At 40.5% G+C, this 17115-nt stretch overlaps 2 protein-coding genes across 2 annotated transcripts in view; both read right to left on the bottom strand.

Annotated features, from left to right (window-relative positions):
• CCNB1 (cyclin B1) overlaps positions 1 to 2843 on the bottom strand; it is a 7418-nt gene extending 4575 nt beyond the window's left edge. Inside the window, exon 1 of the mRNA XM_027882363.1 lies at positions 1438 to 2843. Coding sequence (XP_027738164.1) covers positions 1438 to 1467 — 30 coding nt within the window. The 5' untranslated portion in view covers positions 1468 to 2843. The remainder of the gene's footprint in view (positions 1 to 1437) is intronic.
• A 450-nt stretch (positions 2844 to 3293) lies between these two features.
• SLC30A5 (solute carrier family 30 member 5) overlaps positions 3294 to 17115 on the bottom strand; it is a 23228-nt gene continuing 9406 nt past the window's right edge. The window contains exons 8-16 of the mRNA XM_027882297.1: positions 16040 to 16210; positions 15115 to 15403; positions 14540 to 14748; positions 13215 to 13372; positions 12472 to 12601; positions 10484 to 10709; positions 8894 to 9120; positions 6761 to 6889; positions 3294 to 3716 (exon numbers count right to left, since the gene is read on the bottom strand). Coding sequence (XP_027738098.1) covers positions 3546 to 3716; positions 6761 to 6889; positions 8894 to 9120; positions 10484 to 10709; positions 12472 to 12601; positions 13215 to 13372; positions 14540 to 14748; positions 15115 to 15403; positions 16040 to 16210 — 1710 coding nt within the window. The 3' untranslated portion in view covers positions 3294 to 3545. The remainder of the gene's footprint in view (positions 3717 to 6760; positions 6890 to 8893; positions 9121 to 10483; positions 10710 to 12471; positions 12602 to 13214; positions 13373 to 14539; positions 14749 to 15114; positions 15404 to 16039; positions 16211 to 17115) is intronic.

The raw sequence follows: 17115 nt of genomic DNA, 5'->3' as shown, positions 1-17115 counted from the left end.
GGAGGTGGATGTTACCCCCTGGTTGGGTGGATGTTATCTCCCCTGGGCTTGTACAGGGGGGGTCTTGCATCATCCTCAGCTGCAAGTCCTGGAGGGCCTCTCTGTATCCACATGGCACAGAGAAATATATTTTCATTTATAATTTGTTCCCTGTTCCCGGCCGCAAAAGATTCCCTGGTGTTAGGTCCAAACAGGACCCTTCACCTTACAGACTCCACGGTACGCCTAGAAGTTAGTAAATATACAGAAATAGTTTTTTGTTAGTATCCCCCTTTTATTTTAATTTGCTTGGAATAAAAAACCGGTGCCTTTACTTATCACACTTGCACCGCCGACCTCTTGCAGGCTGCCCGCACCTTAGGTCAGCTGCACGGTTGCTGATGTCCCCAAGGGCGGTGTGAGGACGCAGCTCCATCTTGGCTCCCGCGATAGCCCCGCGTTTGGCTGTCGGCGGCGCGCTCCTCTTGGACAGGGGGCTGCAGAGCGGAACTGCTCTAGCAGGGAGAGCGAAGGGCCGTCAGCGGGACACCGGCATCGGGAGTGTGTGTGCGAGAGGGCTGCACCGCCGCACCCCGGACAACGGGGCGATCGGAGAGCGCTGCAGGCGGCCCCGGCGGGCTGGAGGAGCTAAGCAGGGGGAGGACCGCAGGGCTCCGGAGCCGTAGATGCGGAGATAAGGGGCTGCACGGCTGCTCCCCTCCACACCTGAGGGCTGAAGGGGAGCCGAGCACACTGGCAGCCCTCCCCACCAAGCAGAGACCGGAGTGAGCGGAGGAACCCAAAGCGCTGCCCTGCCGCACCCTCTCTGCCCGCCGAGCTGAACAGAGGGAAAGGGAAGGAGGGAGCAGGACATGGAAGGGGCAGCGCGGCTGCCTCCCCCCGGGCCAGGACGACACCCCGCTCCGCACCCCCGCCCGCCCCATTCTGTGCCAGGCCCTTCGCGCACCTACCCGGGTGGCCCTCGAGGCCATGGCGGAGCGGAGGGACCGGACAGACGGGGCTCCGAGTGACCAGAGAGAGATGCAGAGCCCCAGCAGGATCGGGCAGACGGACCGCAGGAGAAGAGACGGAGCTCCGCTAGCATCCGAAAGATGAAGGCCGGTGCACCGTCCCGTAATTACAACTCCCGCGGCCGCAGTTCATTGGCCGCCGCGGCCCCGCCCACAGAGCTACCCTGAAGGCTGGCGAGTCGTGCCGCTTGTGCGGGCGCCGCCCCCACTTCCCTCGCTGCCGTCCTTCCGTCTCGAGTGGTTTTGCAAACAGGAAAGTCAAAGATGCAGTAAATAAAATATTACTGAAAAACATCATCTGCTTCCCCATTATGTACACACATACTGCATGCTGTCGGAGTTTGTTTTGAACTTCATCGTTCAAAGCGTTTTGTTGCAACTATGTGTGCAAGCGACTTGCCTGTGAACTATCCAGGTATGAGCTCATCTTCACTGCCAGGATCATGGTCCCAGACATCTGATTTGTTTTGGGTTCTGCCGCTAGCAGCTGAAGTAGGAAATTGGCATTTGTTAAAAGGAAGCTGTGCAAGCAGCTTTTCAGTTATGTCAGCCTAATGATTTGAAAGGACAGAATCACACCCCCCTTTCCACTTTTCACCTACATGTCACAATGAGGTTTGGTGAAATACTGTAAAGTCTAGTACAATCCCTCAAAACAGGAGTGGCATATGTAAACATTAACTGAAGCTTTTTGTTTGAGAATAGTTTTCAAAAGATCCACTCTACTTATAGGTTGAGCATAATTGTAGCACTGCTATTCAAGTGACAAGCCTTCTGGAGGAGACAATGTGAAAAAACTGCTGCCAAATGTGCATACAGACAAAAACCAGGATACAGCTTTGAGAAGGCTGCTGGCTCTGCAGCACTGTCCTGAGACACGAGAAATTGTGATTTGTGCACTCATTCTTCATTATTCAACACAAATGCAATTGCAACTTCTAGAAACTTTCTGACTGCAATTTTTCAAGTCAGTCAATGCAGATGGCATTGTAACACATCACAGGAGAAACAAACTCATCTAAGAGCAACAAAGCAAATCACTCAGCTCATATAAACAGTTCCAAACAGTTCCAAAACAAGACAAGCAGAATTGCTCAAGGACAAATTAAACAGTCCAGTCACAAGAAAAGCAGAAAGGCTGAAGGACATTTCAAACTGCATTCCTGGTAAATCTGATCTGACTATATAGTTCCTAAAACACTCTATTCTCCCACTAACGTCCAGTCTGTTCTTACTATAACAGTACTTAGAAATCACTGAATACCAGATATAAGAAAACAATATGACAAAATAATAGTGCCGTGATACATGGGATGATGAAAGACGTACTCATTTTTGATTTGGTGAATTCCAAGGAAAATACTTGAAGGCTGCAGACAAGCAGAAAAGGGGGCACAGGAAGCCTGTGAATACATGTAAGGATAACTATCTCTGAAGATGTATGTTATTAACCTGGTGGCAGGCATTCACTAAAGACACAGATTTGTTTTCTTCGCAGTATTAAGACAACAGCGTGCACAAAACCTTCCGAAACACACTCTTTCACCTTCCAGTTAAGAAGTCTCAATTTACTGTTCATTTCAGCAGCTTGCCAGGTCCCAGACTACTGTCACAGTTCGGAATTCTAAACCTGGACTGCATCCTTGGGTAATACACAAAAGTATAGCTTGCTACAGTACCCCTTCAGCTGTGCTGTGGTATTACTAAAAAAATTAGGTAAAAAAATAAGTAAAAACAATGTATCTTGAAGAGGCAAAGTTTAGCTGAATGCTAGGATGCTTTCAGACTTCAAACTGTTGCATTTCCAGTTTTTCATACAAAAAAGTACAAAAGATTTATTTTACAGAGTGGTTTGAGTTATGACTCTGAGTCTTCCTAGGAAAGAGAAAGTGTCTTCATTTTTTCCCCCTCCCAATTTCCCACTGTTAACCTGTGGACTTCTCTTCTTAAAACATAATCTGATACAAATATAACATGGTAACATGTATTTGCTCTGGTGCACTAAGTTTAGAAATCAGATTTGTATGCTGAGACAAAATAAAAAAACTGCAGTCTTCTATTATCTAACACAGTATGTAAAACAAATGGCTTCCTGATTTTTGCTCCCCATAATAAACAAGTATCTTTTTCACTCAAAGTCTTCAAGATATCTTTGAAAGAAAGAAAAATATTCTTCAGTTGATTATGTTTGCATTCTGATATCAACTATTTCCATATCCCACTGCTAACAAAATACAATACCAATATTCCACATTTAGGAGAAAGTATGGAATATATCTGTGCTCATCTACAAGTTGCAAGACTTCTGTTTAATAAACACCTAGTATTTAAGATTTCAATTATTTTCACACATACAGCAAATATTCAAGTCCTTATTTCCTTTATAAAAGCATTTTGATCCAATTAATAAAGACAGTACGCTTAAAAAATTTATAGTTCATTTCTTTCTGAACATGTATAAGATCTGGCAAAAATACAAATACAGAATCTAACAGCTTCACCATTTACATCTCCTTCGGTGAACACAACTTTGTATCACATGATGTAAGTACCATCTTTGTAGTATTTCATGGATTCTAGTTGCTGAGTCATTGCAAGAACATCCTGAAATCCCGTACTGAGTCCGGACATGTGTTGAAAATAAGCCTCCTTCTCCACTTGGACAGTTAAGTTGTTTACGCCAGCATCTTTCAGAATTGCTGTGACCTGAATAGAACAGTATGTTAACATTAGTATTACACTTCATATGTATCTCACAGTAACTTGCAGTGTTCTGGCTCTGAAATGCTGTACAGGAAAAAAACCCCTATCATAATCATTACTTCAGAAAAGCCTTTGACAGCATCTGCCATAGCATACTCCTGGAAAAGCTGGCAGGCAGCCCGCAGCTTGGATGGAGCACTCTGTACTGGGTTAGGAACTGGCTGGATGGCTGAGCCCAGAGAGTGCTGGTGAACAGGGCTGCATCCAGTTGGTGGCCGGTCAACAGTGGTGTCCCCCAGGAATCAGTGCTGGGCCCAGTCCTGTTTAGTATCTTTACTGGACGAGGGGATTGACTGTATCATTAGCAAACTTACAGATGACACCAAGTTGGGGGGGAGTGCTGATCTTCTGGAAGGCAGGAGGGCTCTTCAGAGGGACTTGGACAGGGCTGAAATAAATGCGCTGAATCCCATGGTATGATGTTTAACAAGGCCAAGTGCCGGGTCCTGCACTTTGGCCACAACAACCCCCTGCAGCGCTACAGGCTGGGCACAGAGTGGCTGGAGAGCAGCCAGGCAGAAAGGGACCTTCGGGTTCTGATTGACAGGGAGCTGAACATGAGCCAGCAGTGTGCCCAGGTGGCCAAGAAGGCCAATGGCATCCTGACCTCTATCAGGACTATTGTGGCCAGCAGAACCAGAGAAGTGATTGTTCCCCTGTTCTCAGGACTGGTTAGGCTGCATCTCAAATCCTTTGTTCAGTTTTGGGCCCCTCAGTTTAGGAAGGACATTGAGGTGCTGGACTGTGGTCCAATGAAGGGCAACGAGGCTGGTGTAGGGACTCAAGCACAAGTCCTGTGAGGAGAGGTTGAGGGAGCTGGGGTTGTTTAGCCTGGAGAAGAGGAGGCTCAGGGGAAAACTTATCACTCTCTACAACTACCTGAGAGGAGGTTGTAGCCAGGTGGGTATCAGTCTCTTCTCTGAGGCAACCAGCAGTAGGACAAGAGGGTCTTAAGCTGTGCCAGGGGAGATTCAGTTTAGACATTAGGAAGAAGTTTTTACGGAGTGTCGTGAGTTTGCCAACCAGCTCCCTGGGGAAGAAAATAGTTTTTCCAGGTGGATTTCCAGAGTAAAGCCAATCAAAAGTTTTAGTAATGCCTCTGCCAATTACATATTTAAGAAAATGGAAGAGAAGTTGTGTGGCGCAGAAGAAATTAGGAGCCATGGAGGGGGAGGTGGCAGGCCCCAGATGTGGGCTAGGCCTCCTTCCTCCACCTGGCCCTGGGCTGAGGGCAGGTGTGGCACTGAAGTCCCCCTGGCCGAGACATGTAACAGAGTAGAGGAAAAACTCTAAAGAAAGACTGCCTGGATGAGACATGCTGCAGAAGGAATTCCAGGCAGAGAGTGCAGCCTCCAAGGTCAAAGCTGGCAGCTGGAGGAGAGAGAAGAGAGGCCTGAGGAGGGAGGGGACTCCTTCTCTCCCCCCTCTCTCTCCCTTCAGCAGGGAAAAGACTGAAAACTAAAAACCCCTGCCATCTGTGGAAGATTACTGAATGAGGAGACACCTTGCAGCTCATGAAGGAGCCTGTGCTGAAGCAGATAAATGCATGGCAGCACATGAGAAGGTTGTGGCCCTGTGGGAGGCCTAAGATGGAGATAGAGGAGAAAACTGTCCCGGATAGGACTTGTGATTCCACTGAGGGATCCATGCTGGTGCTGCTGAATTTGTGGCCCTAAGGGACAGCAGAGAATGGAAGAACTGTTGGCTCATGCTAGACAGATCCATCAAGGACTGTCTCTCGGGAGGAGGGACCCCAAATGAAAAAGGGGAAGGACTCAAAGCCATTATCCCCTGTAACTGTGGTGAAGACCACGGTAAGGCAAGTGTCCCCTTGCAGTCCATGGAGGACCCCACAGGGCCTGGGTAACTCCCAGCCTCCGGTCTTAGCCCAGAAGGGGGTAGGCCCAGCCCTGAGGCCGACAGAGTAGAGAGAGAAAGAGAGAGACATTTCCAGCTGCGACGAATTGGAGGTGTTGTCCTAGAGATAACAGCAGAAGAACTTTCAATTGCTGCAAAATTATTTAGAAGATCTGTAGCTCTAGAAGTGGAAAAGAGACTGCTTCTCCTCCTAAACTGATACAAGGGGGGAGGGGTACTTCTGTAAATACATAGCACTTTTGCCTAGTTAGAATTGTCGTATATATAGTTCTTTAGTTTTTATCTTGATAGTAATAAATCCTAATACTATTCTCCCAACATCAGATTTCTTTTGTCTGCATAAACCTTCTCTCAATTTATAGCAATTGGTTGGGGGGGGTGAGAGAAAACTGGTCCAGAGTAAATCCATGACACAGAGAGACTGGGCATTGAAGTGGGCTGCCCAGGGAGGTGGTGGATTCTCTGTCCCTGGAGATATTTAAGAAGAGACTGGATGTGGCACTTAGTGCCATGGTCTAGTAGACAAGGTGATTTTAGGTCAAAAGTTGGACTCGATGATCTCAGAGGTATTTTCCAGCCTAGATGATTCTGTGATTTTGTGTGACAATGAAGAATTCAATTTTCTGGAAAGCAAAGACTAGCTTCAGAGGGTATGGCTTTGCAACTTCTGCACAGCAGGTAATTCTTGCATAAGGAAATATGTTTGGGTGTCTTGCATAAGGAAATATGTATCTTTTTAAGAAAGAGAAAAACCTAAGGCAGATAGGTTGTGGTAATCCAATTATAAACCCATGATTAGCATCCGGATATCCTTACTGTTTACTGCCTCTTTTGCAGGCTTATTTTTCCATCTCCCCTTCTTTTCTCAGAGCAGATGTCATGTCACAACAGTGAGTGTTTAGGCAGATGTTCTAGCAAACAACTCTTCATTCAGCTGATTCCAAGCTAGCAGGCAAGGGGGCAGTACAGTGTAGGAGACTAACTCTGAGACATTAATGGATAGCTACAAAAAAAAATCACACACAGCAGCTTTAATTTCAGTCTGTGATGAAGAAAGGACTAACGAGTAGGAAATTAGGAGATTAGAGTCCAAAAACCTTGCACCTTACCTGCTGTACAATTCTCTGTTCCATTACATCTGATACCACTTGGACATGTATTGTGCCTGCCACAACACTTGCAGAGTGACACCAAAAATGAGGATCTCTGTAGGATATGACTCCCTCTATTTTTTGAATCTGAAAAGCAATCACATCAGCAACAATTAAGAACTTATTTTAAAATTGTGTATGTACATGAATAATTGGATAATATTTCACAGGGAAACAAAGCTGTGTAGCATAGCAGCTTTCAAGCTAAGTTATTCATACATTTTTATATATATATATGTATATATATATATATATATAAAAAGCTTCACAGATATATATGTATATACTATAATCATAATAATTTAACTCTCTATAGAGTGATGTATTGATCCTTAACAGGGAATAAATAGATCAGTGTACACGCACTGACTTGTTAATGTGGACACATATATATACACATATGCAAAGTCACCTTGCTACTACTGTCAAATACTGGATGGTAAAGGTCAAACTAAATGAAAATCCCAGAAGAGCATAATGCTAAATAGGACGAGAAACCCCCCCCCCCCATATTTAGTGTACACATCACAGGAACATACATAGACAGATTAATCAGAGTGCTAGTTGGGCATCTACCATTTCTAGGGCACCTGTTACCTCATTATTTAGCAGCTATTTAGTTACCATAGCTGAACTTCATTCAGAGACATAAATTCTTTCTGCAATTTATAATTTTTCAAATTGATCTTTGTTCTCAGTCTGACTGGGATGGTTTTTCACAGCAGCTGGTAAGGCACTGTGTTTTGGATATCGCTGAACTATTGAGTCTTTATCTTTTGTACTGGGCACTATCAAGGCCTTCTACTTTTTCTACTTTGCCTTCACCCAATGGGTAGGCTGTAGATGAGCAAGAAATACGGAGGGGACACAACCAGGACAACTGACCCAAGTTGCCTGGAGGGATATTGCACGCCATATAATGCCATACTCAGCAGTAAAAACAGGAGTAGAGGAAGAAGAGAAGATTTTAGCTTCCAAGGTGGCCATTTGCCTGAGACTGCCTGGGTATTGGCCTCCTCGTGGGAGGTGATGCATTGCACTTTTTTCCCTTCCTCTACCTGTTAAATTATATGGTTTCCAGAGTTTTCTTGCTTATTTTCCCTGTCCCACTGGCAGTGGTGGTGGTGGTAAAGGAGAGGAGTGAGCAAGTGGCTGTACGGATGCCTGGCTGCTGGCTGGGGTCAACTATTGTTTCACCACGATGCATTTTTTAAAATGCTTTTCATATTACCTTTTGATGAATTGCTCTTTGGTTGCTTTCAAAAAGTACCTTCTTTTTCCCCAGCCTCCTAGAATTTACTTCCCTCATCAAAAAGTGAAACCACTCACTGCACCTCACTTTCCTGTCACTACAGAAGTCTCTCCCAGATAACTCCCATTTGTCCTTTTCTTTCTCATGCAGACAAGAATACATTTCCCCCTCTAATAACTGAAAGGACACCATCAGGATAGTCCTCCTTGAAGCCTCTAGTTGATGGTACTCTCAAAGCACTTTTAATTCTTTGTTTTACAGAGAGGAGTTCTCTACACTGAGGTCCACACTATGATCTTGGGCAGGAATTTAAAATGAGCCAACAGCAAAGACCAACTACAGCCTCAAAGCAGATGCTGTACTGAAGCAGACAGGAAAAGAATGAACTAGAATGAGAAAGTAATTGGAAGAAACAGCTTAACTTTTACAATCCCACCTCATGTGAACCAGTATGCCCTTCGTGACATGGACAAATAAGAAAATCTGAAATTACAGGCTTATGACATAATCCTGTAGCCTGAACAGCTCACATCAAGTTTAAAAAGGCTGCAAGGTTCAGGGAACCGCCATGCTACTTACTTAGTACTGTTAACATACTTGTCTTACATCATACCATAAAAGCTACCCATAAAAGCCAAAACCAGTGCAAGTCTTTTTAGCTGCAAAATGAATTTTATCAGTAGAACCACTGATCCTGTCACATCTCTGCAAAATAGATTTTAAACAACTTAAGACACGGAAAGATAATGGCAAGTGTCAGACTAAACCACTTGAGTTTAGTAATTATTAAAAACATTACAGTTTTGTGTGTTTGTTTATGAAAACATTTAGAATTGTACCTTTTCTAAAGCAGCATGCAAATCTTTCTCCTGTTCCGGAGGTATCCTCAACAAAAGCACTTGACAGGCATCTTTCAATAGGGGGATAACACTAAGAAAAATCAATGTAGCAATAAAGAGAGAGCAGAGCGGATCAGCTATGAGCCATCCAAATTGCTGAATAAATATCGTGGAGACAATAACACCAACACTGCCAAGAGTGTCTGCTAACACATGCAGAAATACACCTGAAAACAAAATAAACGGAGCGATTAACAGTTCTGTCTAAAGTGTATGTATACGTTCAACTGGAAAAACACAGTAAGCTTATTAAATATCCTCAAGCTTAAGTAAATATCCTCTGACTAATCTGGGGCAAAATATACAAAACATTTAGCTTTCTAATGTTTTATTATAAATTTACATAAAACCAATTTTTACTCTATTAGGCCAATGATCTAGGCAGGCACCCACAGATTAAACTAAATGTCTTTAAATTATTAGTGAGATTTGTACTATAATCATAATAATTTAACTCTCTATAGAGAGATCTATTGATCCTTAACAGGGAATAAAAGGATCAGTGTACATGCACTGACTTGTTAATGTGGACGCACATTAAAGTATTGTTTGGTTTTTGTACACCAATTTTGCTCCAGTTTAACAAGAACATTGTCTTTTTGCTATGGCTAGGAATTTTATATTTTATCCTGCTCTCATTGTGGGTTCATTCTCAATGTACGCTCAATGGGCATAAAAAAATACCCATTAAGTATTTGTAAGATTAGGGCTGGGTAACTGTCAGAATTGTGAAGAATACTAAAACATAAGTATTGGCAGACGTAACAAAAATAGCAGACAAAATGAGTATGAATAACCCGGATAACCAACTGAATTAAGACATAAAATCACCAATAAAATATGAGACTATTCACCACATCCCAACAAGGTCACAAAACCATAATTCCTTTATATATATATTTTTTCTTATAAGCCAGACAATTGACAAATAACTACTTTCTAACTACTAGGGAAAAAAAATGCTATGTTTAAGTTTTATATGTATCGCCATCTCTGTTAGCTTATGGTTTCAGATTTGAAAAAGAAAGTTTTGTATTTACCACCTTATCTTTTGAATTATAAATAAAAAATCAGAAATAGTCTAGACTGCTGGTCTGTGTTTGTTCTCCTGTTTCTTACTCCCTCCCCAGTGTTTCTACAACCAACTGCCATGCGATATCTAGAAACATGGTAGTACCTTTATAGGCAGAGACCTGGTACTTCCATTTCCAGACTGAACTTAGAAACAAGGACTTAAAGCTTATTGAATAAAGTTTACAATGGCCATTTATTAATGTTGGTGAAGACTGTAGATTACTGCTCTTTATTTGATATTGACCACATCTAAGAAAGCCATGAAAAGAAACATTTCAAGTTAAGTTTCTTTAAGTTAAATTCCTAAATGGTTTGAGCAATTCTGATCTAGCATATCTAAAGGCTGTTAGATCACTCCTGGAGGTGATTGATGCACAGTACTGGGTATGATTCTGAAAATCTTCAAGGTCTGCTGGAAATCACATACATCTTCATGATTCAACAATCTGTACTTGCCTCTCATGTTGGTATTCATGCCTCCTCCAGAAGACCCATGGGAATGTCCATGGTTGTGCCCATGGTCACTGTGGGAATGGCTGTGCCCATGGCTGTGGCTGTGCCCGTGGTGAGAATGGCTGTGATCATGGGAGTGACAGCCTCCCCGAGAGGCTCCATGGGAGTGTGCGTGGCTAAAGGCACAGATACCAACAAGGTTTACGATCAGTCCTCCAACAGAGACTGGCTGTGAGAAGGAAAAAAGTCTATTATTTCACTGCATCCTCCCAGGTGATCAAATTTGTCTTCTAGTGGAAGCATTGACAGTAACACAAGAGTTATTCTAATATGAATTCCTCATCATATTCCTTTTACTATACAACCTGGTTTCAAAGAAGTTTTCTTCCTCTTGCAAAAAAATCCACTTCCCAGCAACCCTCCAAAAACACCCCACTCAAAACCCACCACTTAAACGCAAATTCACAGATCAAGATCAAATTACAAATTTTGTTTAAGAAAGGCTGACCAATTTTATTTCCTTTCAAAAAGAGATAACAGTGGTTTGAATGCAAGCTGTCCCTTGCTTTCACTGGCCAAAGAAAAAAATAAGAAAGAAACTTCACATTTTATCTAGGACACACAGAATTTATACTTAAGGTAGCGACTACTGCTTTATTGGTTGAATTGTGGTTGAATTAAGTTTTTTATCTGCTTGCTTATTTTTCTATTCTTCTCTTGAAAAACTATCAGAGCAGTAGAGTAATTCCAGCTAATGAAGGAGCTAAACAAGTCCTCCTTAGGGGTTAGTAGATCTTTCCTTGCCTATGCGGACTGTGCTCATGTAGAGAGGGTAACACCTCCCAGTCCCAAGAAACAGGACTAGTAGTGAAAATGGACCAAATGCTGAAGATAAAAAAAAAGCAGAAATAAAAATCAAGCCTTGATTTCAGCAATGCACATTTATTTTTGGGCCTACAAAAAAATCTTTCTCTTTGTTACAGAAGAATGCACAGGAGAGCACAAATTCATATGTATGTGGGAGAGAAAACAAGCGAAGCTGGAAATGCAATCAAATATGGAGAATTCCATAATAAAAATAATTTGAAGAAAATGAACTGTTACATTAGAAAGAAAGGGATGGTATCTTGAAAAATTAAGTGGGGAGCCCCTGAAGAAGCTGTGGAAGGTAGAGAGACATAAGTATAGTTAAGATTATCTATGCAGATCATAATTGTCATAGTAGCATATTCTGCATAATGTTATGGGTTCTGGCTCATTTTTGACGTTTCTCAGATACTAAGCTCTTAGTCTAGTCTTTTAAAATCCTTCCTATAATAACTGACATTGGTATACGTAACAGCAGAACCAAATTTAGTCTTGTACAGACTATTTCCTTACTATATTTTATTGTAGAAAGACCATCTTCTAAAAAGATTAGAGCTCCAATATCTTAGGAACAAAAATCACTCAACTGTTATAATGAAATTACATTCAAACCTACATATTTTCATATTTTAAAGTTAGGTGTAGTTTGCACTTTAAAATTATAATCTGTTAAAAAGTCAAGACACAGTTTAAATCCCTTGAGTATGTAATTTTGATAGAATCACAGAACAGTTTGGGTTGGAAGGGACCTTAAAACCCACCTATTTCCCCTTCCATGGTCAGGGACACTTTTCACTAGATCAGGTTGCTCAATGCCCCATCCGGCCTGGCCTTGAACCCTTCCAGGCATGGGGTATTCACAGCTTCTCTGGGCAATCTGTGCCCGTGCCTCACCACTCTCATAGTAAAGACTTTCTTCCTAATATCTAACCTATATCTACCCTGCTTCAGTTTAAAGCCATTTCCCTTTTTCCTGTCATTCCATGATTTGGTGAAAAATCCCTCTCCAGCTCTCTTGTAGGTTCTTTTCAGTTCCCAGAAGGACTCAGTAAGGTCACTCTGGAGATAAACATAAATGAACCATTAACTGCAAAACTGCATTCAAGCAGAGTGAGAAAACTTACAGTTAGCATGTTTGTATCTATGTACGGAGGATCCACCAGTCTGGTCACCGATTCCATGAAGACAAAGAAAGCAATCACCATCAGAAAGAGGCCATTAATAAATCCAGAGAGAATTTCTACACGTCCATACCTGAAAGTAAACATAGGTACTTTTTAGAGTGAAGAATGGGTATTCTGAACAAATCTCAAAGTTACAATAAAAAAAGTTATAATATATTTAATAAAGCATTAAGATAGCTATGATATTTTCCCCAATGCCACAAAATCATGCCTTAATTTCTGAGTTATTTATTTCTAACCAAAAGATTATCAGTTTCCAACCGTCCAAACTCCAATGAAACAAAGCATTATTAAGTATTTTTTCACATATACTGCCCATTCGTGTCTTCAAATTGCTAAACTGCTATGCAACCATATCAAGTTTGATTATTTCAGCAGAATCTAAATCCTCATTTGAACATTGACTTTTAAGACATATTTTTGTTTGACATACATGCATATAAAGAATGAGGTAATTCCTAAATAATATTCACAACTTGTAGAGATAAATGAATATTACATTTCAGATACATCTTTTGCAGGGGTAAGAAGAGAACAGTATGAGCCCAAACGCAACAGAAGAGACACAGCAAAAAAATCACAGAAGCATGCACTAGTAAAACATCCCAAACATGCCAGGGCATTTTGAAAATGAGCAAGTAAAGTAAGTTGCAAACAGTCCTTAAAGAACCAAATACACATACCCGTATGAAAATATGCGAGTTGCTTTCCATCTTGTCATCAGAGCTGCAAAAAGCCCCATCACTAATGCAGAACAATCAAAAAGCATGTGAAATCCATCAGAAATAAGGCCAAGGCTATTGGTCCATACTCCATAAAATAGCTCCACAAAAGTGAAAGCCTAAAACAAAACAGAATTTGAATTTTTCCTCAAATACTAACTTATATATTAATGTTTTGGTAGCTAGCAGGAAATTGTTTTCATAGAACACCCAAGATTTTTCAAAGGTATTGTTCAAAGTATTTCTAGACCATTTTATCTTTCCTTCAGTGAAATAAAAGTGATACATTCCAAGTCTATGAAGACACATTTTTGAATCTACCCTCCTTAAAGCCTTGCACTTTAGAAAACCTTCTGCAGGAGTAAATTTAAATTTTCATTTAGAATTTTAAATGGATGTTCTGCAGACAAAATTTTAAGCATTTTGCCCTTAAACAATGTAAGAGATCTGATCTGATCCATTATGAGTGTAAAAGCCATGCTGTCTATAAATTCTTATGTAAATGTTTTCTTTGGCAGTTACACTGACTGTTAAATCTTAGGAATTAGTTTTGAGAAGGGCAGACACGGAAAAAAATTTAATATATACTTTCCATGAACAATTTACTATTATTAATATGTCTGCCTAAAAACGTTTTTCCTATCTTTCATATTCCATAATGGAACGCCATAAAATTATAATGGATACTTCAAGTTTCTCCCCTTATTTTCTTGGATAAGTGGCTAAGAACGAAGAGAGATCTCTGCAAGTGAGATTCTATCAGTCTTGCTTACTGCATTCTCTTTTTACCTATTCGATAACAAGAGAAGCTAGAAATAAAACCAGCCTACTCCAAAATTACACTAATCAATCCCACACCTTCTGTTTTGTTGTGTCCATCCTTAAAGGCATTATCAGTTTCAGCTTACCACAGTTGCCAGTGTTGCTGGCAACACTGAGGTGTGTTAAACGCATGATCATACAAGTATTTAGTTACCAGTGTAACAATTACACATAGAACCAGTGCTGCCTGTAAGGTAAGGCCAGTCTCTTCGCGAACGAAGAACCGGGGAAGGTCTTTACACATTCCAGCCTGCGCATTGGCTGTAACAACAGATCAAAGTGACCTGCCCCTTACTGTAAGATTAGTATAAGAATCTTTTAATTTAACATACCATCTAATAAACTACTCTGTCAAAGGTCCCTTTTAAAACAATCAGTTATGAGAACCTTTTAAATAATAACTTTCTTTCTGTATTATATATGCACTACTATGATTGAGTTTGAAGAAAAGACCATGCACTTACCAGATTTAGGCACAAGAAATAGAAGATCTGCCTAGAATCATACTCCTCAAGAATTTGTTTCAGTGACTCCTTAATAAACCGAGGCAATGACTGAGAGCTCTGCTGTAATGCATCACCCATGAAGTTATAGAGAGGAGTGCCTTCAGGGGAATAGCCGATAAGGGTACCCTTCTGCCCTTTCCTGGAGGGGGAGGACAGTATATTGGCAGCTGCAAGGGAAACATTGAAGTGTTTGTTGCTGTTTCCAAGATTCACAGCTTTCTTATAATTTGTTGAAACAGCAATCAAAGTTTGTACGAAATTTGCAGGCAGCAAAGTGATTGTCAACTTCATCTTGAGGTTTATCATTAGATTCCATTGCTATGTATGGTTAGATCAGCACTTCCACATCCAGCACTTCCATCTATCACCTTCCTTTTTTTTCACAGACAGACAGTAAAAGAGCAAAGTTTTACAGGCCCTCTTATTAAAGTATCCATAAAACGTCATCCAAAGACTTCTGCACACCTTACTTTTCTGACTGGCTTCCCAGTCATAAGAACAACATTAATTACAGTTAAGATAGGAATACTTACATAAAATGAAGAAGACAGCACTCACTACCACCCCTCCAGAAAGAACATGCTCTGTGCTTTCATGGTATGGTGGCTTGTTCATAGCTCGAAGCTGGTCTGTTATTGGATGTGTCCAAAAGTTTCCAAAAAGTAATGCACTAATGAAAGTAAGAAAGGATCCATATCGAGCACATGTGGAAGCTTCCATCTTCACAGAACATACAGACTCCACATAGAAATCCAGGATCACAACAAAAAAGATGACTGTTATGAAAGGCATGATGAGAGAAGACCAAGACTCTACTTTACTCTGCAACAAAAAATAAATTTCAAACAGGACTGCTCACCTTTTGATGTGATTGTATATACAGTATCACATAGAATTCACTTGAATTACAAATGTATTCAGTAATCCATCAAAACATAAATATTTTTATACTTTCAATTTATCATACAAAACCAACGTGACAGGTATAGAAAGATACATATATCTAAAATGCACAACAGTATCTTATTTTAAATACTTTCATGTCCTTAAAAGCATCACCACATGCAACGCCACGTGTGTAATGGCCTACTCTGCCTATGCATGTGGGCATAAAGAGCATGTTTTTAAAACACAATGAATAATTTACTCCTTAGAGATAAAAGAGCCCTGTATTTATATAGTTGTTAATACTTGTGCAATATTTGTAGATGAACCCAAGATATAATATCTGAGCTAGAAGGATGAAGTAAAGTTATCACACAAAAGAGGAAATTAAGGTATCACACAGATAACAACCAAAATATAGAAGGAAAACATAAAGAAAAAATCCCAAACAGAGTTTACTACAAAAACAAAAACATCAACCTTGATAATTTTAAAGATATTTTAAAGAAAATATTTGAATTTCACTTCTCAAGCATTACAAAAAATGATTTATCTTTGTACTTGTTATCTTACCTCTGTTGTCAAAGACAGGACAATGACCCATGGGCTTAACAGAAGGACAGAAACTAGATGAGATAAAGCTTGAAGACGCTTGGCTCCACCTATGTCTACAGATAGTTTTCGGGAAGCCATGTGAAAACCAACCTTACAGCACAATGCCAGTACCAGAAGCAGTACTCCCCCCTGGAAACAGAAGGGGAACTTGTTAGCATTTCTTAAGACCTAAAACCCCCATTCCAAATACAGTGGCACTTACATGGAGAAAAGATTAATGTGCTTTCCTTAACTTGGCAATAAAAACCAAAGACAGGATATTTCCTGTAACTGTTGCTTAGTTAAAAAAAAGTAACATGGTTATACCTTAGCATTATTCACAAAAGCCTAATATGACTTGCATTTTAAAACTCTCAAGAGTGTTAGTTGTCATACAACAGCAGTGAAATGGTAACAAACAGCATATGAGGAAAAAAAAACACACATAGTTTGCTTTCCCATCTTCCATTATTAAAAATATGTTGAAAGCATACATAAACCCCCAAAGGTTCACATCACTTTGGCCTCTAAGCCCTTCATAACCTCTTCATCCACTTATCTTTAATCACACCATATCATACTTCTCCACAGTATTTTCTTTCAAAATTGTTCTATAAACGAATCACAGGATACACATACAGCATCTTATCTCCCTTAGATCACACTTGTTTTTGTGCACCATTAACCAGTCTAACATTTATTTTTATATTAATACTTTTCTCAGCTGCTCTGTATTTTTTTCTTGTTTTAGTCCTCACTGCAGCCACTTTAGCAGCAAGACTAAGCTAACACAACAACTCAATCAGCTGGATCAACCTTGTACAAGTAAGATTATGATACTCAGTCATATCACCAACTACAATGGGACTGAGAAGTATCAGCATCTGTGTCTTCAAATAAAGTCTAATGTAAAGGAAAGACTGGGGAAATATAAAGAAACATCAACAAAACACAGATCCCAAAAGTGAGTAAGAAATGGCGTGTATGCAAAGCATTATGAACATCCAGAACACCGACGACAGAATACTTCATGATAATTTTAATGAGACTGTTTA

This window comes from Empidonax traillii, unplaced genomic scaffold, assembly GCF_003031625.1.
Source record: "Empidonax traillii isolate 1590-97213 ecotype Southwest subspecies unplaced genomic scaffold, ASM303162v1 scaffold8:size5222938, whole genome shotgun sequence".
In the NCBI taxonomy this organism is placed as follows: Eukaryota; Metazoa; Chordata; class Aves; order Passeriformes; family Tyrannidae; genus Empidonax; species Empidonax traillii.
This window is presented reverse-complemented; position numbering and strand designations above follow the sequence as displayed.